Here is a 22665-nt window from a genome sequence, read left to right as displayed (position 1 = left end):
CCCTGCTCATTTTTTTGTTTGTTTGTTTCTATTTTTAGTTGTCTGGCTAATTTTTTTCTATTTTTAGTAGAGATGGAGTCTCGCTCTTGCTCAGGCTGGTCTCAGACTCCTGAGCTCAAGCGATCCACCCGCATTAGCCTCCCAGAGTGCTAGGATTACAGGTTGTCCTCAAATTGTGGCAATTCCAGGGATGGTCCCCAAGAAAGGCAACAGGGCCTTGCCTGCATGGGGGCTCGAGTGATTAATAAACCAGTAGAAGGATCCTGGAACACCAGTCCTGTGCTCCCACCTGTTTACTGACCGTCTGCTCCTTTCCAGTCACCTCCAGGGACTGCGGTGTCTGGGGGCTCATTCACGAAGGAGAACAGAAACAAGGCTCAGCGAGACGCTTCCACAAGTACTGGCCCAAGGTCCACTGACATCCCCAACCACTGCTGGAGAAACACAGGCAGCCCTGAGGAAGGCCAGCTCCTTCTTGTGGGCACTAAACACTGTGCCCCGAGCATGTCCCTCTTCACAGTGGCTGCTGGACACCTGGCAGTCAGCCCCAGGAGCAGGCTTACCTCGAGGTCTATGCCGTCCTCCCCTCCTTGTCCTCTACCCAGACTCTTCATTGTGCCTGCCTCCCATGCCACTTTGCTTTCAAGTTTTCTTTTTGATTTTTGAGTTGTGAATTTCCCAGTCCCAAATTTGCATACAAAGCAATTACATCATGAATAGCAAGTGAATAAATGCATAACACAGTAAGTGAATTAGTGCCTATGGTGCCTCCCCTCTGAGCCCACCACCACGCAGAGGCTGGACTTGCAGGATCAAGGGCCAGAGGAGGCTGCCCCTGGGCAGCCAGGGGTCAGAGGGCACAGCTGCCTGGGGGTATCTTCAGGGGCATACTAGGCAATATAGAGAGTGGGAATGGACAATCTACTATGTGGACTGGAGAGAAAATGCCCTCACCTGGCAGCACACTCGCTCACGGGCCAGCCAGCATGTTCTCTCCCTGCAGCATTACTGGGGAAGCTGGGCCACAGTCAGGGAGGGGCCTGCAGAGCCTGCTTGCAAGGGTGGGGTAGCAGCCTGGGAGTTACTCTGTTGTCTTCCCTCCCACCCTCTCCCAGGAGACCCCCATGGCTGCAAACCCTGGTCTACACCCTGCCTTGATCATCACAGAAACTCAAAAGGATGTGATTAAGGAAATGAAAGCAGGAAGGAAAAAAGAAAGAATAAACCAGACAGGGTGAGAGAAGCCATGTAGGCAGCTGGCCACCAGGGGAGGCACCTGGGCATGGGGAGATAGGAGTTCCCGGGAGGGGCTCCGAGGAAGAAAATGTGTCAGTGTGTAAGATACTGGGCTATAAGGACAGTAGACACCTTCCAGCTTCTGTTTACTGCTTGTTTGCTAACCGCAAGGCATTATGAGTATATTATGGGATGCAGAGGAAAAAGACAAAGAGCAGAAACCGGAGTCTCTCAGCTAGGACCCGGAACAGGTTAGGGCCTATCAGGGGCAGGCTGAAGTAAGAATCACTGTGGGGGCGGATGCAAGACCAGTGTGTAAACAACTAAGTTATAAAAGGGGACTAACACACAAAGGAGGGTCCCTGCCCGAAGAAGAGGTCACTGCGCTGGCACTCTGAGAGCTCGGACCCTAGCTCGAGCTAGACAATAAAACTCATTTTGATAATTACAGCCTCGGTGACTCTGTCTCTCTGTCCTGCGGCCTTGTGAATCTCGAATATAACAAGTGGTCCCCCACTGAGCTCAGCCCAGGTCCCATGGTGAGGCCGTGGAGGGTGTGATGGTGCCTTCAGAGGGGCGAGCCCACCAGGGACCACTTCCCTGCCCAAGGGGCATGGAATCCCTGCTGCATCGTCACCTCCAGTGGCCCAGCATGAACATGGTGGGGCAAAGGAAGATCCCGTGGGGACGGCGTAGGTGAGCCAGGTGGAGGGGCACAGGTCTCCACTGTGACGGGCCTCTCACACTCTGCAACCAGGACCTACACAGGGCAGCAGGAGATGTTGCAAAAGAAACCTGAACCACTCTCCATGGTGTCCAAGGATGCTTAAACATCCTGACAGACTCTCTGGGCCCCATTCCAGGGACAGCCAACGAGCTCCACTAGACTCACCAGTGGGAAGGAGTGGTAGGAAGCTGCCTGCTCCAGCAGTGGTTTGAGCACTTCAGGCTCCAAAGGCTCAGGTTCAGGCTCCAGGTGCCCTGGGGGTACAGCCCCCTGCAAGACCCCAGAGACTTAGTGGGGTCCTGGAGTGGCACTCTCCTGTCCCCTCAGCAACTCCGAACTCCCAGCTGAGCTGTGGGGTCAGTAGAAACAGCTGGGGATGCACCCTGCTGTACACTGCCCTGGAGCTCCCCTTCCTTCTCCCACCTTCCAGATGGCCCCTCTCAGGGAAGTCACCCAAGCACTCCAGAAAGAATGAAAAGATTCTGAGTCTGTGATCTGACCATCCTCCAACCCAATTTGGCCCTTAACCAGACTCTGGCCTGTACCTGGGCTTGGTGCCCTCTCCCTGGGACTGCCGTTCATTTTGTAAAAAGAAATTCAAAGTCTCAGGACCATCCCCCAACTCTCTGTGCAGAAGAGAAGGTGGAAGCCTCAGGCATAGTGAAGAGTAGGCCCCACATGCCATTCATTGAGGAAATTCCTCAATGACCTCCCAAAAGCAAGGACATGCAAATTGCACCTTTGTCTGGTACCTAAAACTAAAGCCTGTTTGATTGCACACTAAGAATGAATTACAAGTTGATCTTACAGGTAACAGAACTGGAGACAAGACAGAGTCAGACATTCTTCCACCTGCCCAGGGACGTCTGCATAACTGATGCCCCCTCTCTCCCTTATTTTACATACAATGTGGATTTCTTGGGCCTCACAAGAATGTAACCACCACCTCATCAGCCCTTTTTCCCCCTGCCCTTTCCTTCTCTCTGCTGCCTTTACAACGCTGAAGGTCCCCACCTCTCCTTGGGAAAAACAGCCACAGCTTGTCTGCAGTTCACGTTTTTCCCAGTGTGAACTAAAATAAAATCTTAAGGCTCACCCCTGGCACCGGCTGACTGAATGAATCCCCTCATGGCCAAAGGAATACCCAAAAACTAAATTGCCTGCCAGGAGGAGGGAGGTCAGAGTGCTTCATCACACCCCCTCCCTTCTTGGGGACATCCTTTGTAACTAAGAACAGGCCTAAGGTTATGCAAGACAAACCTGCAGGCCCTCAATTTACACAACAAACCTATGTCTGGCGGCTTATCTGATTAACAGCTCCTTACAGTAAAACATTCCAAGCCTTTAGACAAAGTTTCAGGTCTTTAACCAATTACAAGTCAAAGAATCTTTGAACCCACCTATAATCTGTAAACCCCCCGCTTCCAGATGACCCACCTTTTCTGACCAAACCAATGTATGCTTCCCACATATTGATTTATGACTTTACCTGCAATCCCTGAAATGTGTAAAACCAAACTGTGACCCAGCCACATGCTCAAGTCCACTTGGTCAAAGCTTCTTGGGCGTGGCTCGGGTCATGGGCCTCAAATTTGCTCAGAGTAAATTTCTTTAAAATTATTTTACAGAGTTTGGCCTTTTTTTCTGTGGACACCAGGCACCTCCACAAAAATCGTGGCTTAATAAACCTCCATTGATAGAGATTTTTGTCTCAGTCATTTACTCGGTGGACGATTTCATCTCTGATAGACCAAACATCTGCTCTCCAGCTCAGCTGCTCCCTCTTCCTCCTCCCCCTCGAGGCGCCCCACCTCCCCACGGTCTGGCTTCCAACGCCAGATCACCCCCACCCCACCCCCACCCCACCCCCACTCCATCCCCACCCCATCCCCATCTCCACCTGCGGAAGGCACCGCCCTGTCTTCCGCCCTTTTGCCCTTTTAGGAGCCCCGGAACTTCAGAGTCCCCTGAGGCAGGAAGCCAGGCGGGGAGTGGGTGGCCCACGCCCTGGCCCGCAGGACCCGCCCTGCAGGGCACAGATGGCGTAGAGCAGAGGCCGAGGCCTAGGGTGGGCGTCAAGTGTCCCCTCCCAGGGCCTTCGGCGGTGCTCAGCTGGCGGGGGCTAGGGTCAGAGGCTGTGGAGGCCTTGGGGTGAGGGTGGGGCCCTGGGAACACCTGCTCCCGCAGAGCTGGTCTGCAGGTCCCAGGCTGACTCCCCCTCAAAGGGAAGAAGGAAGGTGCGGGATGCGGGCTTGGACTGCGGGAATGACGAGGCCCGGACCGAGAGAATCGGGCTGGGGATGGAGAACCTTTGGCCTTCTGAGTTCAAGGTTCCTTTATAAGCACCAAAGGAGGCGAGAAAAGCTTCATCTTTCTCTGTGGCACCCCTTTTAATAAAAGGATTTGCTCTGTAAAACTTGGATTCAGTCAAAAGGCCGCACTTAAGGACAGGGCAGGCCAGGTGTTTCCCTGGGGCTCAGGGCCGAGCGCGGGTGGGGCCGCGGGGGAGGGGCTGGGCGTGGGGCAAGGCGGGCGCTGGGGCGAAGCCTCCTTCTCTGCTCCATCCAGCTCCACTCAGGTCGAGCCCTTCGGCGTCATGCGGTGCTTTGGTGTAATCCTGTGGGCTTTTCTGGGTTCTCCGGAGTTTGCTGGCCTCTGGATCACACCAGGTAACGGGCGCGCAGGCGGCCTGCACGCACTCGGGGTGGCCCCTGCCTGGGGTCCTGTGCTCGCGGCTGCGGACCCCTGCACCACCGCCCGGTTGCCACCCACAGCTTCGAACCTGACCTGCTACCAGTGCTTCAAAGTATCCAGCCCCGCCAACTGCCTGCCCGTGCGGTGCCTCTCCACAGACCAGGTCTGCGTCTCTAACGAGGTGGTCTTCTTCACGAGTGAGTCCCTGCCGGCCAGGGCGGGCCCGGGAAGGGACGGGATGTCACTGCCTCTCTGGGCCTCAGCGCTGCGACCCCGCTGTTCGCAGGGCTTGGGGCTTGGGGGAACATGAGAAGCACTGGTTGACCGCACCTCCTGCTGTCCTCCTTCCCGCTGGACTTGGCCGAGCATCCACGGAGTCTGAAATTTGGCTTCTCTTTTTCTCCTCCATTTGAACTGTCACTTTCCCTAGGAACCGTCAGCAGGATGAAAGCTCTGAGGTCACTGAATTTGTAAAGACAGCGGAAAGCTGGGGGCGGGGTGTCCCTGCGGTCCTGGGCGCTGCACAGGGGACTCCTGCCCTTACTCACCAAGGCCACGCGCTCACTGGCGACCGCGGTGCTCAGGAAGTAATCGGAATTTATTTTTCAAAGAGCCTTAGCTGGCGGCCCCTGCAGTCCTAGGGACTCCGGAGGCTGAGGCAGGAGGATGGCTTCAGCCCAGGAGTTGAAGGCTGCAGTGAGCTATGATCTTGCCACTGCACTCCAGCCTGGGCGGCAGGGCAATACCCCCATCTGAAAAAAATAAATAAAAATAAATTTTTAAAATGTCATAGAGAAAATTAGAAAGTAAAACACTAACACGGTCCTAGCCCCACTGAAAGGTCCCATTTTAAACCACTAGAAACACTCGTTTACAAAAGTATAAAAGTATCCAGAGGACAAACCATTCTGCTCTGAGGAAACATAGTCATGGGTTGCTAGTTCTAGCTCCCTGGGGACCTGCCAAGGCCAGCAGAGCTAGCTCCCTGGTCTCTGTGGATGCCAGTCCTAGGGCTCCACAGCAGCGCAATTCTTTTAATGGAGCTTCCAGAATGAAATTTAGGAAGTCTCCCATTTCAAATGATGCAAGAAAATAAATATTGCACAGTTGGGCCTCCTGTAGAGAAATAGTAGTGGCACCCCTGCTACACTCCCGGCCCTGAGAAACACAGGCACACCCCACCACGCGCCAGCTGCGGAGTGGCTGCTGCCCAGTGGCCTTTGCCAGAGCGCCCCACAGCACCCCAGCGGCTCCCACTACTGCCAGGGTGGGGCCTGGCTGTTCCTTTCCGCCTTCACCGATCTGGCAGCTGAAAGTGATATTTCAAGGTGGGATTTTCTCACTGGGCAGCTAGACTGAGTCTGAGGCCCCAGTGTCCCTGCTGTGACAGACCCACTCTCCCAGGGGGGGTGGGGGTCTCCTCTTTTTCTTATTGAGATGAAGGAATTTATTTGCATGTGAGGTGGGCCTTGACCCTGGCCGAATACTGTTTGCTCTGTTTTCCCTCAATTTTGTTTTTCTTTTAACTTTGTTCCCTTTATGTTTGGTTCCACCCAAGTTTTATGTTTACAGTTTCTCTTGGCCTGGAAGATGCTGTAACTGTGGCCCCTCCATGCCAGGAGTGTGAGACAGTAAGGGCTCTTTTCCTGGGCCAGGAAAGCTCCCCAACTTTGAGATCTGCTGGCTGAGCAGCATTGGGGGGGCGGGTAGGCTTCACAGCGGCTCAGACTTGGGAATTCCATGCTCTCTGCTGGAGGCTTTCATCAGGCCATCCTAATTCCTAAATCATGTGCCTGAGCAGTGTTCTTCATGGCCCCTGGTACACTGTCATACTATAGTACAACACAATGTAATCTAATGCATTACAATGGATATAAAGTAATAAGACGTAATACAATATAATGTAATACAACATAATATGTTGCAATATAATACAATATAATATACTGCAATGACGTATGGTATAATACGACATAAAAGAATATGTAATTCAACACAATATAATATATTGCAACTTAATATAATATAATATACTGCAATACAATATAACAATGTAATTTAACATAATGAAATAGAGCACAACACGACAAGCATAACATAATATGACACAATAAATAAAGGTAATTCCACCCAAGATGGTCTTTACGGTTTGGGTTTTGAGTGTTTTGCTTCCCTTCAGGGATTGGATGGTTGCCCAGGCTTGATTTGAACTCCTGGGCTCAAGACATCGTCCACCTCAGCCTTCTGAGTAGCTGGCACTAGGGGCAGCGTGGTGCTCAGCCTCTGGCACATCTTTAAAGGGTCAGTCCAGAGCAGTCGGAGCCCAGGGCTGGGCGCCCAGCAGGTTTCCTGTGCTTGCCAGACCCTTTCCACTCTGCTTCTCCACCCTGTCTCCTGAGACTCTCTGCTCTCTGCGGGCTGACAGGGGTGCTCCAGGCCATGTCTGGCTTCAGGGGAGAGCCCCCAAGGCCAGCCATCCTGGAGTCTGTCTTTGCTGTGCCCTGGCTCTGCAGGGCCAGATCCCACCCTCCAGTTCTGGTCCTCACTGCCTGCACAGAAAGCACCTCCGTGCCTCTCCCCTGTGACCAAGGATCCCTTCTTCCTGGGGGTTCTGGGGCCACCTGCCATCTCTTCTCTTCTGCAGAACACAGCACGAGAGTTCTGCTCAGCAAGCGTTGTGCTCCCAGATGTCCCAACACCAACAGTAAGTTTAAATGGTCACTGGGATCCGGGGTGAACAGCTTAATGACCAGGCACTGCTGCTCCAGGAACCTTTGCAACAGAGCACCGACAACAGAGGAGGGACTCTGGGCCCAGCCAGAGATGCTTCTTCTCCAAGTGGGCCTCAGCCTCCTCTGGACCCTATTATGAGGACCCTCGCTCTGCACCCCTCAGCCCTGCTGACCCATCCTATCTCCTGCCTCCATCCCTTCCAGGACACTGGGGTTGAGGGGAGGGTGTTGTCACCTCGCCCAATCCCTGTTTGGGCCCCTTTGCTCAGAAAGCCCCCGCTCCTCTCAGAGAAGAATGGGAATCCTGGTCTGGGTGACGGCTCCTTCCCTGAACAGACTGTCCAGGACCCTATGAGTGGCAGCAGAGCCCGGACGAGGCCAGAGCTGTGTGGCTCCCACCCTGACTCTGGCCCTGCCTTCCCATCTCTTTTCACCTCAGCCCTAGGGGGCCCAGGCAGGGTAACTGTGTGTGCCCCCCACCCATGCATCGTGACCATGACCTTTACTCCTCTCAGAGACAATAAACAATAAACTCTCATGCCCCGTGGTACCTGCTCCTTCCTGCTCTTTCTCGTGTCCACTCGCCCTGCCCAGCTCTCAGCACAGCCTCTGTGGATGGGCACCAGCCACTGGAGCAGCCAGATCTGGACAAAACCTTCTAGCTGGGCAGCCTGGGGCCCAGCACTGGGTAAGCAGCACACTACAGGCTCAGGGCTGGGACCCCAGAAAGGCACTGTGCAGAGGTGGGAGGGCAGTGTGTGACAGGGTTGGGGTGCCTATCTGGGTGGCTGCAGTGAGACACAGGAGGAGGCCTGATGGTTGGAGCCTGGCCCGGGGAGGGCCACCAAGTGAGGGCACAGGGGAGACCCAGGGTGGAGTGGGTTGAGCTGGGCACCATAGGACATCCAGTGACATCCTGGCAGTACTGCAGAGTCCCTCTGCACAGGGATGAGGTAGGGGGCAGTATCCAAGGCAGCAGAGACCCCAGATGCAGGACAGCGCTGGGTCTCCAGCCTGCTCCTCCTCCCAGGCCCACACTCCTGCCCCTCCCATCTGCACACCTGCCTCCCCCAACTCTGCTCTGGGTCATACACCTGCCCCCCATGCACATGTGTTCTGCCCCATCCCTAGGACCAAGGTGGACTTGGCAGCCCCGCAGGTGGGCACAGGATGACCCTGAGCCTTGGGTCCCCTGTCCTTAGCAGGCTGCAGTGCTTGCAGGGTCTCTCCAGACAAGACTCCAAAGCCCCAGGCAGGACAGGCCCTGGCTCTCCTCCTCATGTCTGCGAACTTTCAGGCTGAATGTCAATCCCACTGCTGGGGTAGGGTGTCTCCTCGGGACAGGCTCACGTGCACTGGGACATCAGGATCTCTGAGTCCCCAACCCCTGGGCAGCCAACAAGGCCAGTGCTCAGGGGAGATTCTTGGCCCCCGGCCTAAAGGGTCCTGTTTTCTGCACAGGGGCTGGGGGAGTGATTGGGCTGTGAGGAAGGCAGGCCTGGGGGGGCTCTTCCCTTTGGGCCACTTTTCCCTAGGAAATAGGTGTGTTGGGAGCCTCACAGGAGTCTCCCATTGCACCAGCTGCTCCTTGTGCCTCTGGGAACTGGGAGCCCTGTTCTCTCCTCTGGATAAGGGACCCAGGATTTTGGGCCCTTTGGGGCAACTGCTCAACTGAAATCAGAAACTTTGCTGAATAAATGGATTTTTAGAAAAAGAATGAGTGAAGGAAAGATGACGATGAATGCTGACTGAATGCTCCAGAAATTAATGATGAAGGCCTTCTTGAATAAATAAATAAATGCTTAATGAGGGCTGAGGACTCAAGACCAAGAATTGGCAAAAGGGGCCATCAAGGATGAGTGAAGAAGGTCTTGTAATGGTGTCTCACTGTTGTTTTAATTTGCAGTTCCTTAGCAATGTTCCATATGCTTTTTGCTAGCTGTTATCTTCTTTGGTGAGATGTCTCATCAGATCCTTTGGCCATTTTTTAACTGGTGGTTTGTTTTCTTATTATTGAGTTTTAATATTCTTTGTATATTTTAGATAACAATCATTTGTCAAATGTGTGTTTTTGAAATATTTCTCCCAGTCTGTAGCTTGTCTTTTCATTCCCTTAACAGTATCTTTTGCAGAGCAGAAGTTTTTAATTTTAATAAGATTCAATTTATCAATATTTCATTTCATGGATTATGTTTTTGATATTGTATCTAAAAACTCATCACCAAACCCGAGGTTGCAAAGATTTGCTCCTACGTGTTCTTCTAAGAGTTTTATAGTTTTCCACATTTAGGCCCTGAAGCCAAAAGCTCAAAGTATAGGACAGCCCTGGGTGCAGTCCCACCAGTGTGCTGGATAAAAGATCATTTTATAGCATTGTAGTGGAGACAGGAGCAAGTCAAAGTAAAGAGAAAACAACTAGAGGCCTGAGAATTGAGAAAAGTACAATCTATTTGCAGCTGAATTAATAGTATCTCAAAAACTCTCATGGATCAGTGCTAAGACCAGGAAAATCAATAACAATTCAATGAGGTAGAAGAATATGAAATTAAAATGAAAATCAGTAGCTTTTTTATATTTAAGCATTAACCAACTGGAAGAGAGAATGAAAGAGAAAATATCATTTACAATTGGGGGAAAAAAAAGCTAATACTTAAAAATAAATCTGACAAAAGCATGCAAAGCCTCGGGGAGGACACAGCCTCGAGCCACTGCAAAGGTGCTCCTTGTTCTCAGGCATGACGGCTCTCAATGTCTTCAAAACAGCAGCCCTTCCTAACTCATGACATATTTTCTTTTATGATTGCATAAAAATAATGATGCTTCTTTTTCTTGAAGAAGACAAGTTGAACTACACATAAACATAAACCTTCAAGGTCAGTTAGGAAAACTGAAAAAAGTTGGGTTACTAGGGGGAAGAGATTAAAATATAGAAAAAAACCCTCAAAAATTTAGGCATAGACAATCAAGTGAAGTAGAATAGATCAGAAATATACTCAAGAACATATGGAAACTTAGTGCGCAACAAAGGAAGAATCTCAAATCTCTGGGTCAAAGGTGAACTTTTTAAAATAATCAGTGCACAAACAAATGAATAGCTACTTGGAAAAAGTCAAAATTGGATCTCTACTCATAAATCCATGTATCATACATAAGAATAACCTAAATGTTAACCAATCAAAACTTTACAAATACCAAAAGAAATGATATGTGAATATCTTTATAACCTGGATGCAGAGACAGGCTTCTTAAGTAATTCAAAATCCAATGCAAAAAAAGAAAAGACTGACTAATTTGACTGTACAAAAATGTAAATGTTTTCCATGGGGCCCACGCACACACGCCAGGAGCTGTAAAGAACCCTTCCAAAATGACAGGGAGGTGAGCAAAGGACAACAGCTTCATAGAAAATATGAGCAAATACAAAAACAATTAGCAAAAGTGATATAAAACACCACTTAAATGCAAAAAACAATTTAGCTTCACTTGTGAAAGAAACGCAGATCATAGGAGCATGCAGGACGACAGGCAGGGGCAAGCAGCGGCGTCCATGGCAGCACGGCCAGGCCCAGCTCGCTCAGGGTGACATGGCGTGGGCTCTGCCCCGTCTCTCCCACTAAACGCAGCTGTAAAACCTGAATGAGAGAAATACATGGAGAAGCCATCTGAGGACTCCAAACAGAAAATATTTAATAGTGGCAGGAAGATCAAGGAATAGGACAAATAATTGGAGTGCTACCACTCCAGTGGTAAGTTTCCCCTTTTTGTTTTGTCTGGTATCTCCTGGCCTGGACCCATGGTGGCCCACAACCTGGACACAGACGCCAGGATGTGGACAAAGGGTCTCGAGGAGCCTCTCCCTGGCTCCCTCGTTAGTGGGATGCCAGCCACCACAGTAGGTTGCTAAGATTCCAAGGGAAGACACTTGTCGCTCCAGTCAGAGGAGCTGTGATCTCTCTACACCTTCCCACCTCATGACCAGGGAGGTCCAGGGGGACGTCTGACCACCACGGATAACAAGCCACAGCTTTCTGACCAGATGCCCCAAAAGAGGAATCCCAAGTGGCTACACAGGCCAGAGACATGCCGCAAGTGAAGGACTTAGGCAACCAGCCCCAGCATGTGGGTAATATAATCCCAGGCTCACTCCAGAGCTGAGCACACAGGAACTTGACCCTGAACATCACAGACTATGGGAACTAAACAACCAGGTCCACCTCCACGGAGATTTCAGATTGGCCCCTAGGAACCCAAACGCTGCAAAGGCTTCAACAGTTGAACTTCCATGGAGGCCACAGGCCACAGCAGGCACCTGCCCTTTCAACATACTCCCAGCCAGGGTGGCTGCCTGCCAAAGCCACAGGACAGCATTCTCCAGAGATTTAAATAAGATGCAGTTTTACACAACACAGCATCCAGAATGTCCAGGACACAACCCAAGTTGCTTTTCATACAAAAGATCAAGATCACAACTAGCAGGAACATGACAGTCAATAGACATCCACGCTGAGATGACACGAAGGTTGAAATTATCAAATGACACTGTCTTTAAAGTCATCACAAAAATTCTCCAAAAAGTAAGAGTAAACACTCTTGAGACAAACAGAAAGGTAGGAAATCTTATCAAAAAAGTAGAACATGGTCTTGTAGAACTGAGAAACATAATCACCAAAGTCAAATCCTCTCTGGCCTGGCTTAGCAGCAGAACAGAGATGAGAAAGGAAACAGTCAGGCGATTTGAAGATAGATCAATTATCCAATTTGGACAACACAAAGGAAGACATTGATTAAAAAATGAGCAGAGCCTCAGGAACAATACCACCAAGTCCAATGTTTGTGTAGTTGCTGTCCCAGGGGAGAAGACAAAGAGTGCAGTATGGACATCGTATTTGAAGAAATAATGGCTGGTAATTTCCAATTTTGGACAAAAGACATAAGCCTAAAGCCCATAGATTCAAGAAGCTCAGTGAACCCAAACTTGGATAAATTCAAAGAAATGCACACCCACATTTATTATAATCAAACTGCTGAAATATATTGGCTTTGTCACAAGCCAAGGTTCTCATTGTGGGAGAAAAGAGATTTAAAGAATGCAATGGGAGAGCAAATACGGAATATCATGGCAGTTGGAAAGAGGCACGATTATGAAAATATAGAAAAACATATTTAAACAACAAACCCAAATGGCCAGACTTTCTACAAAACAGTTGGCCATTACTCTTCAAAAGTGTCAAGGTCATGAAAGAAATCAGGACCGAGGACTGTTCCAGATCAAACCAGACTGAACGAGCTGGACAGTCTGGGAAGCCTGAGGTCTAACACTGGACGCTGGGTGGGGAAGGCTGCCAGGGGATAGCTGACGAATTGGAACAAGGTCTATAGATTGGATAATTCCATGGTGTCAGTGTTAATTCTGTGGTTTTGATCATTGGACTATAGTTATGGAAAACGTTAAGATTTAGAAAATCTGTGCAAAAAGTACAGAATAATTCTTGTACTTTTTGGCAACTTTTTATAAATCTGAAATTATTCAAACTGAAAAGTTAAAAACGAAGCCCTCAACAGGGTAGTCGCCCTAACCCTTCTTCTATACAAGCACAGAGGACACACGGTTCTCTCAACTGCCAGCCAAACTGCATCCCAAACACTCTGACAAGTGGGGTTTTTCTCATAAAAATCTGTTCTAGGTTTTTAAAAAATGTATTTATGGGCCAGGCGCAGTGGCTCATGCCTGTAATCCTAGCACTCTGGGAGGCCCAGGCGGGCAGATCGCTCAAGGTCAGGGGTTCGAGACCAGCCTGAGCAAGAGCAAGACCCCCATCTCTACTAAAAATAGAAATTAATTGGCCAACTAAAAATATATAGAAAAAATTAGCCAGGCATAGTGGCGCATGTCTATAGTCCCAGCTACTCGGGAGGCTGAGTCAGAAGGATCGCTTGAGCCTAGGAATTTGAGGTTGCTGTGAGCTAGGCTGACGCCACGGCACTCTATCCTGGGCAATAGAGTGAGACTCTATCTCAAAAAAATAATAATAATAAATGTATTTATGATGCTGTTTTCAAAGAATGTGTTAATTTGAAATGTGTTTTTAAATTTTTACATATGAAAAGATTGCATTTATCTTTTTTGCTATTAATTGCTGACTTAATTGTACCAGAGAATATGGCCCTGTGACATGAGGTAAAGAAGACTTTTGAGAAATGATAAAATCTGAACACTTTGAACAAAGTCAAAGTCCCGGAAGGTCTTGTTCAAGTTTCATTTGAACACCTGAGTGCCAGGGGCAGAGGGTGTTAATTACTTTCTCAGAGTGAGAGCCTGAGGGAGTCCACTGGACCAGTTTGTTTCATGAACATGAACTTGATAAAACAAACTGTCCTCTCCAAGTTTTCTCAGCCCTTGCCCACGCCCCCTCCCACACACACCCTTTCAGGAGCTCAGGGACTTCCGGGTCTCCCTCAACCTTTGCAGGCTCCTGGGCCAGGAACCAAAGCTTCCCCACAATCCCTAGAGTGTGGGGCTGATGCCTTGTTCCCTAGGGTCTGTTATGTGAGGGGATGGATGAGACAGGACTGAGGGCTGAGGCTGGCCGGGGGTGGCCTGCAGGTTGGGAGACCAGGTCTCTGCCCCCTGGGCTGTGACAGCTGCCTCTTCCTGCCTGGGCCTCAAAGGCTTCTGACCCAGAAACCCCAGGAAGCCTCCCCAGCACCTCCGTCCTCCATGAGGGCCCAGCCTAGGTCTGATGGAAGGTGCAGGAGGGGGTCAGACGAGGGTCCGGTCAGGTGAGGGTCCCTGGGATGTGGACCCAGGTGAGGACAAAGGGCCGGAAGGGCCAGGAGAGGGGCACAGAGGGGAGGACGGTGGGAGTGGGGAATCTGGGTGAGGCTCTTCCTCTGGGTCCCCCGGCCTCACTGCCACATCATGGAAGGGGCCCTCCTGGTCCTGTGCTCAGCCCTGGTATCCACAGAAGGAGGTGAGGGTGCCAAGGCAGGGTGGGAGAGCAGGGCGGGCAGGGTCTCTGGGGTGTGGGCAGGAGTCTTTCCCTGAGAACATCCGGGCCTGGCTCTTCCCACTTCCTCATCCTCCCCAGGGCTCCCTGTTGTAAGGGAAGAACCCAGGAGCCTCTCTTGGGCCCTGTGGCCCTTGCCCCGCTCTGTGGAGACCTGAGAACATGTGGCCGCAGCTAGGCCCCAGCGGCTCTCCTAAGCGAGCCTCATGCATGTCAGAGCAGAGGATGGCTCACTTTCAGGGGCAGGTTCCTGAGTACTCTGACCTCACAGATGACAGCTGGATGGCAGAGTGAGCAGATGTCTGCAAGGGACCCTCCACAGGCACAGGCTGGGCCCAGAGCCAGCCCTGCCCCAGCCACTCGTTGCTCCCTGTGCAGGTCACAGCACAGGGTTGGGGATAAGTCACCCCTTCCCAGAGAGGGTGGCCCTCCACTCCTGAGGCACTTTGTGTCCAATAAAATAGCTTCTGTCCCTTCTGTCTGCTGTGAGAAGGCCTGCACTATCTTCAGGCCTCCTCCCTGAAGTGATTTCTGTGGCTGAGAAAGCCACAGAAATCACCGTCTGGGCTCCATGGTTCGAGGAGGAGCCTGGCTGAGGAAGGCTGGTCATGAAACCAGCTCAGAAAGTAGCAACCACTGCAGAAGACATTATAAGCCAAGCATAGTGGCTCATGCCTGCAGTCCCAGGGACCCAGGAGGCTGAGGCTGGAGAATTTGCTTGAGGCCAGGAGTTTGAGACCAGCCTAAGCAATAGATAGAGACCCTGACTCTGCAAAAAATAAACAAAAAACAGTACCAATTAGAATAAAAACTGTCAGGGTGCATTACACTTAGTAGTGTTTTATGGAAATTTTGCACATCTATGCATGTGTAAAAGGGTGTATGAATAGACATATTTTGGTTTTTCATATATAAATATTGTGTGTGTGGGGGGGTGTTTATCTGTATTTCTGTGCATGTGTGTATTTATCTACTTTCCTTTTTACCTTAGCTGCTAGGAAGCTCCGGGTCTCCCTTGGTACCACCCTAGAAGCGTGCACACCTTCATGCCACCCACGTTTGCATGTCCCCATCTCCCTTCTGTGCCACACCTGCCAGCTTTCTCTCCTGTCCCCTCCCTTGAAGATTCTGAGTCTCTAATTCTCACATCTGTGTTCCTTTGGTCCCTGACTGCACAATGTAGTTGGTGACTCAGCTCTTGTGGCTGTGCCTCAGCTCTGTGTGCAAAACACTTTCTGGGAAGAAACCCTGTTCTAGTTCCACCTGCAGTGCAGGTGCCCTTCCCTGACTGTACCCCACATCTTGCTGAAAAGGCTGCTTACAGGAAAGGCAGCGATCAACTGTACCCTGTCGGTGTCAGCACAACTAGACGGGGGACAAAGGGTTGCGGCATCAGAAATGGTCCTCACCCCTCACCCACTCCCCGTGCCCCAAGAAATTTACCATATTCTAGACTTTGGGGCTGCCCGGTGTGTAATACTTCATGTAGACGAAGACAGTTTGTTGTACTAAGTTCATGTTCAGTGAAACAAACTGGTCCAGTGGACTCCCTCAGCGTCTCACTCTGAGACAGTAATTAACACCCCCTGCCCCTGGCACTCAGTTGTTCAAATGAAACTTGAACAAGACCTTCCAGGACTTTGACTTTGTTCAAAGTGTCCGGATTTTATCATTTCTCATTTATCATTTCTTAATCTCATATTGCAGGGCCGTATTCTCTGGTACAATTAAGACAGCAATTAATAGCAAAAAAAGATCACTGCAATCTTTTCATATGTAAAAAATTCAAAAACACATTTCAAATTAACACATTCTTTGAAAACAGCATCATAAATACATTTTTTAAAAACCTAGAACAGACTTTTTTATGAGGAAAACCCCACTTGTCAGAGTGTCTGGGATGCAGTTTGGCTGGCAGTTGAGAGAACCGTGTGTCCTCTGTGCTTGTATGGAAGAAGGGTCAGGGCGACTACCCTGTTGAGGGCTTCGTTTTTAACTTTTCAGTTTGAATAATTTCAGATTTATAAAAAGTTGCCAAAAAGTACAAGAATTATTCTATACTTTTTACACAGATTTTCTAAATCTTAACATTTTCCATAACTATAGTCCAGTGATCAAAACCACAGAATTAACACTGACACCATGGAATTATCCAATTTACAGACCTTGTTCCAATTCGTCAGCTGTCCCCTGGCAGCCTTCCCCGCCCAGCGTCCAGTCCTAGACCTCAGGCTTCCCAGGCTGTCCAGCTCGTTCAGTCTGGTTTGATCTGGAACAGTCCTCGGTCCTGATTTCTTTCATGACCTTGACACTTTTGAAGAGTAATGGCCAACTGTTTTGTAGAAAGTCTGGCCATTTGGGTTTGTTGTGTGCTCTTGGTTAAATTCAGCTTATGCATTTTGGCAGACATATCACAGGAGCGATCTTGCACCTTCTCGGGAGGCACACAATGCCAACTTGTCCCATCACTGAGTTGTTACCTTCGATCACTTAGTTAGGTGTGGAACCTGCCCAGATTTTCCACTATAAAGTTTCCATTTTTTCCATTATATTTTAAAAGTATCTTGTGAGAGACATTTTGAAATCATGTAAATGTCCTATTGTCATCATTCTTTTGCCACATAATTAGCATCCATTAATGATTCTTGCCTGATACAACTATTATTGTATATTTTTGCCAAATACTGGTTATGTATTTCCATCATCCCAAGGCATTTGTTTGAAATTCTACCAGAAGGAAGAACTTTCACCTCTCCCTCATTCATTTATTTGTTCATTAGTTTATTTGGATCAGGATGAACTCATGGATTATTTAATCTACGGATTATAATCCATACTTTTTTGTTACTCAAATTGTTCCAAATCTGGAGACTTCCACCTCTATCATGATGGAATAGAAATACTTTTCCCTATTTTTTTTTTTTTTTTTTTTTTGCTAAGTACAACTAAAAACCTTGGGCACTGTATATAAAACAAATATTCAAAAGATTCTGAAAGAGGGAGAGAAGAGAAACTGGCTAGAGCCCTTATGCCCCAGGTAGCAAAGGAGTAGGAAGCCTCCCCTTCCCTGACCCACCAGCAGTGACAGGAGCCCTTCCCTCAAGTGTCGACGGGTGAGTGAGGAGCAAAATGTTTAAATAAGATCTTGAGTTTCATAACATAATACTCAAAATTTTCTGATTTCAATTGAAAATGACTCATCAAGAAGCAGGAAATTCTCAAATTGAATTGAAAAATACAACTCATAGATGCCAACCCCAAGATAACAGAAATAATAAAATTATTTTTCAAATATTTTAAAGCAGCCATCATAAAATGCAAGAAATTACAAGCATACTTGAATAAAATTTAAAAAAACAGAAATATATAGAAACTAAGACCTGGTTCTTTAACAATTGACAAATTTCTAGCAAGACTGACCAAAAAAAACCCCAGAAAAGTTATAAATTACCAATAACAGGAATAAAGCATATCACTACAGATACTAAAACATCAAATGGTTATTAAGAAAATATTATTACATCTATGCATGTAAATTTGATAACTTACATGAAATGGACCAAAAACCAAACTGTTACAATTCACCCAATATGAAATAGATCATTTGAATAGACCTAAAACTATTAATGAAATTGAAATTTTTATTTTAAAACCCCAAAAAGAAATCTTGAGGTTCAGACAATTTCACTAGAGAGGACTACCAAATATCTAAAGAAGAATTAACATCAATTCTACACAATCTCCTCCAGAAAATAGAAGTGAGCACTTCCCAATTTATTTTATGAAACCAGCATTTCCCTGAGGCCAAAACCAGATAAAGCCAGTATGTAAACAGAAAACTACACGCCAATGTCCTTATGAATATTGACGTGAAAGTCCTTAACAAAAGATTTGCAAATAAAGTTCAGCAGTATGAAAAAATGATTAACCATCATGACCAAGTGGAGTTTCATTCCAGAATACAAGTCTAGTTCAATATTCAAAAGTAACCAAGGTAATCCTCTATATTACTAGGCTAAAGACAAAAAATTGCATGGTCACATCAATGATGCAGAAAAAGCATTTGACAAAATTCAACATCCATTAAACTCTCAAAAGAATAAGAATCAAGGGGCCCTTCATCAACTTGATAAGGAGAATCCACAAAAAACCTTCTGCTAACTTTATACTTAACGATTAAAACATAAATGCTTTTCCCCTAAAATCAGAAACACCTCAAGGCTATCAGCTACCACCACTCTTATCAAGATAGTGTTGGAAGTTCTGGCCAGTACAGAGAGCAAGGAAAGGGAATAAAAGGCACTCAGATGGAAAACAAAAGCATAAACTGCATCACTGTCAATATCCCAGCTGTGCTTTGTGCTACAGTTTTGCAAGGTGTCACTATTCGGGGAAAAGGGTATTATTCCTTACCACTGTATGTGGATCTACAATTATTTCATAATTTAAAAGTTTAAATTTAAAAAAATTATCCCAGACTTGGTCACTGGAAGCTCCATCATGCTGGCTTTTGTGTGCTTTTTAGATATCTCTCTCATTCTCTAAGAGATGTCTCTGTCATTCCTTACTTTCTGGCCATACCAAGTGTTGGCAAAAATATGGAGTGACCAGATCATTTTGGGAATGAAAAGTGGTGTGACCACTTTTGAAAATGGTTTGACAGTTCCTTAAAACATTAAGTGTATGCCTATCATAGGGTACAGCCATTCTGCTTGTAGGTATTTACCAAAAAGCAATAAAAGGACATGTCCTTAAAAAGATTTGCACATGACTTGAACATATCAGTTTTATTCATAGTAGACAAAAGCTGGAAATAGCCCCAATGCCCATCAGCACACGAATGGGTAGACAACGTGTGCTTCACCCATGCAGTGGAACACTACTCACCAGTGAAAAGGAATAAACCGTGATGCATGCAACAACATGGGATGAACTTCAAAATAACTATTCTGAGCAAATAAAGTCAGATTCCAGTTAGATAAAATTCTGAAAAAGACAAATGAATCTACAGTTAGAGAAGGCAGATCAGTGGTTGCCTTTTGGGGCAGGGAGAGCAGGGAAGGGGTGTGAGGAACTTTTGGGGGTGACAGATGGTTCATTATCTCATCATGGTGACAATTCATCCCACTAGTACCAAAACTTACCAGCAGAGGACGGCTCACTTTCAAGGGCAGGTTCCTGAGTACCCTGACCTCACAGATGACAGCCGGATGAGTGAGCAGACGTCTGCAAGGGACCCTGTACGGGGTACAGGGTAAACTGTACACTGTGAATTGTACACTGTAAACTTTTACAGTTTATTGTATGTCAATTATGCCTTGATAAAGCTCTTAAAAACAAAAACAAAAGGACAAAATCTGAGAAATAGATGGAACAGTGTATGGTGGTAACTTCCCAACACCCAGGTCAGAGGACAACTCTGAGAAGCCTAACGCTGTGCTCTGAGCTCCGCAGAGATCTCGGGCCGGGAGCTCCAGCTCCTGGGTTTGCATCCTGGGTTTGCATCCTGGATCTGCTCTTCGCCTACGGCTATGTCCTCTGTCCAAGGTGCTGACCAGATGCTGTGCGCTCCTCCTGGGCTTTCAGAGCCTGGGCTGGGTGGCAACATGCTTGGGACTTGCCCAGTACCTCAGTGCCAGGCAGGCCAGGACCAGGTGGGGCGCGTACTGTATCACACCTGCCCAGAGTCACAGCAAGTTTTCAGAAGCCAGTGCTGTTGCTAACGGGTGCTGCCTTGTGTTTCTCTTTCTCCACAGGACCTCGAGCCCCTCCATGCAAGGCAGGGTGGATGAGCACCCACGGCTGCCTGAGGAGGTGCCTGGAGGTGTCTGTGGGTCTGCTGTGCACCCCTAACCCCAGGACACCGGGGCCAGGTGACCTGACAACCCCACCAGTAAGTGTGAGCTTCCCCTTGAGCCCAGTAGGAGGCCAGAAAAATTTTTCTTGAGGAGAGAATAGTTATCTGCAGAAGAATTTATTTTCCTCCAAAATCCAGAAAGTTCCACTTGGTGTTGTGCCCTTTCTTAGTGACAAGAGGCACCAAATGCAGCTAATTTTGCCTTACTTTGGAGGGGAAATCTGAAGACATGTCCAGCCCCTGGACCACAGAGATGCCACCAAGGTGGAAGAGGCCTGAAACACTTGTCTGTTCTAAGCACGTATTCTGAAATTGGAATATCAGCCATGTGTGGCTTCATGGGATTGCTAGTGCCACCATTAAATGGAGCCAATCCAGAACTTTCTTTGCCACATAACCTGCAATCACCTCCACCTGGACTGAAGGAAAGGTGTCGTGTTAAGTCTCTAGGAATTATCAATCATCCTGGAAATTTTGGTTATTTCTCCTCCCTGGTACATACTCACCCTGGCAAGAAGAGGAGTAGGAGGAAGATTTACAACATAAATTTGTGTCCAGGTGACGGAGTTTTCCTTCAATGGAGTCTGCCTATCCTTGCTTCCTGGCACTCTAGCTAACATGTGGGAACTGAGTGATGGTCTGTGAGCTTTCATTTGGAAGTTTCACTTTTGACATATGCTGCCCAGTCTAGGATTTCATTTTAATCTTTGTTTACACTAATTAAGTCAGATTGTCTCCCCACTGAATTCAGAAAGCTGAGGGAAGCAGTATTTCTTCAGTTCTAGAACAGTCTTTTGTTGTATTGTTCTTCCTTCAAATTTGTCAAAGTATAAAGGTCCTGATACAATAAGAATTGTGGGTTTTTTTCCCCTTTGGCATTTTTGTGCTGTGGGAAAATACACACAACACAAAATTGACTATTTTTTGTCATTTTAAAGCATACAATTCAGAGGCATTAAGTACATTCACAGTGTTTTGTGACCACTACAATCATCTAGCTCCAGAACTTTTTCATCATGCCAATTGGAGACCTTGTGCCCACTAAGCAGCCACCTCTCCATTTTCCCCTACGCAACCACTTTCTGCCTCGTGGATGCCTATTCTGGACATTTCATGTGAGTGGAATCATAAACATGTGGCCATTTATGTCTGTTTTTTCACTTATCACAATGTTTTCACCCGTGTCGTACCATGTGTCAGATGCTCAGCATCACCATTTTCATCAGGAAAATGAAAATCAAAACTACCATGAGACACCACTTTATACCCACTCGGATGGGCATAACCAAACTCACAGAAAATAACGGTGTTGGCAAGAATGTGGAGAAATTGAAACCTTCATACGCTGCTGGTGGGAATGTAAAATGGTGCAGCCACTATGGGAAATGGCTCGGCAGATTTTTATAAAACCAAACGTGCAACTCCCATATGACCCAGCAGTCGCACTCCTGGGTCTATACTCAAAGGAGTGGAAAATAGGTGTTCAAACAAAAACAGCACTACTCACAATAACCACGTGGTGGAAGTGACCCATGTGTCCATCAAGGAAGGAACAGGCAAGCAGAACGTGCAAACACATCCAACAGGACATTATTAAGCCATAAAAACAAGTGAAGTGTGAAGCAGGTTCACCAATTACTGATCCCAAGGGAGGACTCCCACTCTGTGAAGGGCAGCAAAGATCACTGCGCCAACCCCCCGGAACAAGAGTCCAGACACTCGCACCTGCTGCATCTTGGGCTACACTTTTCCTGCTTGCCCCAGTGTAATGAGACAGAACACTAACACACACATGTCACATGAAGCAGATGTGCTACTTATGGACAGGCTGCAAGGGACATCAGAAGCCCAGGGTTCATGGCACGCTGCCCAGCACACCAAGTCACACCTGCGTGTGCCCTGCTTGCACCCCAGCTGCGGGACCCCAGAGACAGTCCATCCTGTGTTTTATATCACAGGGCAACATGATGTGCTGGGTTAAAGAGTTATAGGGCACCTTGCTCTGGGAAGCACAGGAACAAAGTCTGGGCTGTCCCGGGAAAGTTCTTCCCTGCCTCAAGATGCTACATTCCCCGGGAGAGACAGGAGCAGAGCCTGTGCCATCCCAGACAGTTTCTCCTGACCTCAGGATGTCGTATTCCTGGCACAGTCTACAGTTATTCTGAGAACTTTGGGCAAGAAGAGGGGAGAAAAGCTGGTTACCGAAGGCCATCTGCAAGGAATTACTATTTTGCATTTTTTATATTTGAGTTTTGGTAGGAGGAATGGATTTCAGTTGCATAGTACAGGGTTGCTTATAACCCTCCCTCGTGACTGTCCTATAATTGTTCCATGCACTTCAGTATTTTATGTATTTTCTTGTTTTTTGTCATGCAATAAGCACCCATGAACACACCCCCATGTGGAAGACAA

General features: G+C 47.9%; 1 protein-coding gene across 1 annotated transcript; it reads left to right on the top strand.

Moving 5' to 3' along the window:
• The first annotated feature begins 4559 nt into the window (after positions 1-4559).
• Positions 4560-7528, top strand: LY6L (lymphocyte antigen 6 family member L). The gene is made up of 3 exons (XM_012752884.2): positions 4560-4632; positions 4738-4854; positions 7302-7528. The coding sequence occupies exons 1-3, from the start codon at positions 4560-4562 to the stop codon at positions 7526-7528; spliced, it is 417 nt and encodes a 138-aa protein (XP_012608338.2).
• The last annotated feature ends 15137 nt before the right edge of the window (positions 7529-22665 follow it).

The sequence above is a fragment of the Microcebus murinus genome, chromosome 7 (genome assembly GCF_040939455.1).
Source record: "Microcebus murinus isolate Inina chromosome 7, M.murinus_Inina_mat1.0, whole genome shotgun sequence".
NCBI classification, from domain to species: Eukaryota; Metazoa; Chordata; class Mammalia; order Primates; family Cheirogaleidae; genus Microcebus; species Microcebus murinus.
This window is presented reverse-complemented; position numbering and strand designations above follow the sequence as displayed.

Coding starts and splice junctions, on each gene's coding strand:
- LY6L (XM_012752884.2), top strand. CDS start 4,560: ATGCGGTGCTTTGGTGTAATCCTGTGGGCTTTTCTGGGTTCTCCGGAG. Junction 4,633..4,737: donor TGGCCTCTGGATCACACCAG/GTAACGGGCGCG, acceptor TGCCACCCACAG/CTTCGAACCTGACCTGCTAC. Junction 4,855..7,301: donor CGAGGTGGTCTTCTTCACGA/GTGAGTCCCTGC, acceptor TCTCTTCTGCAG/AACACAGCACGAGAGTTCTG.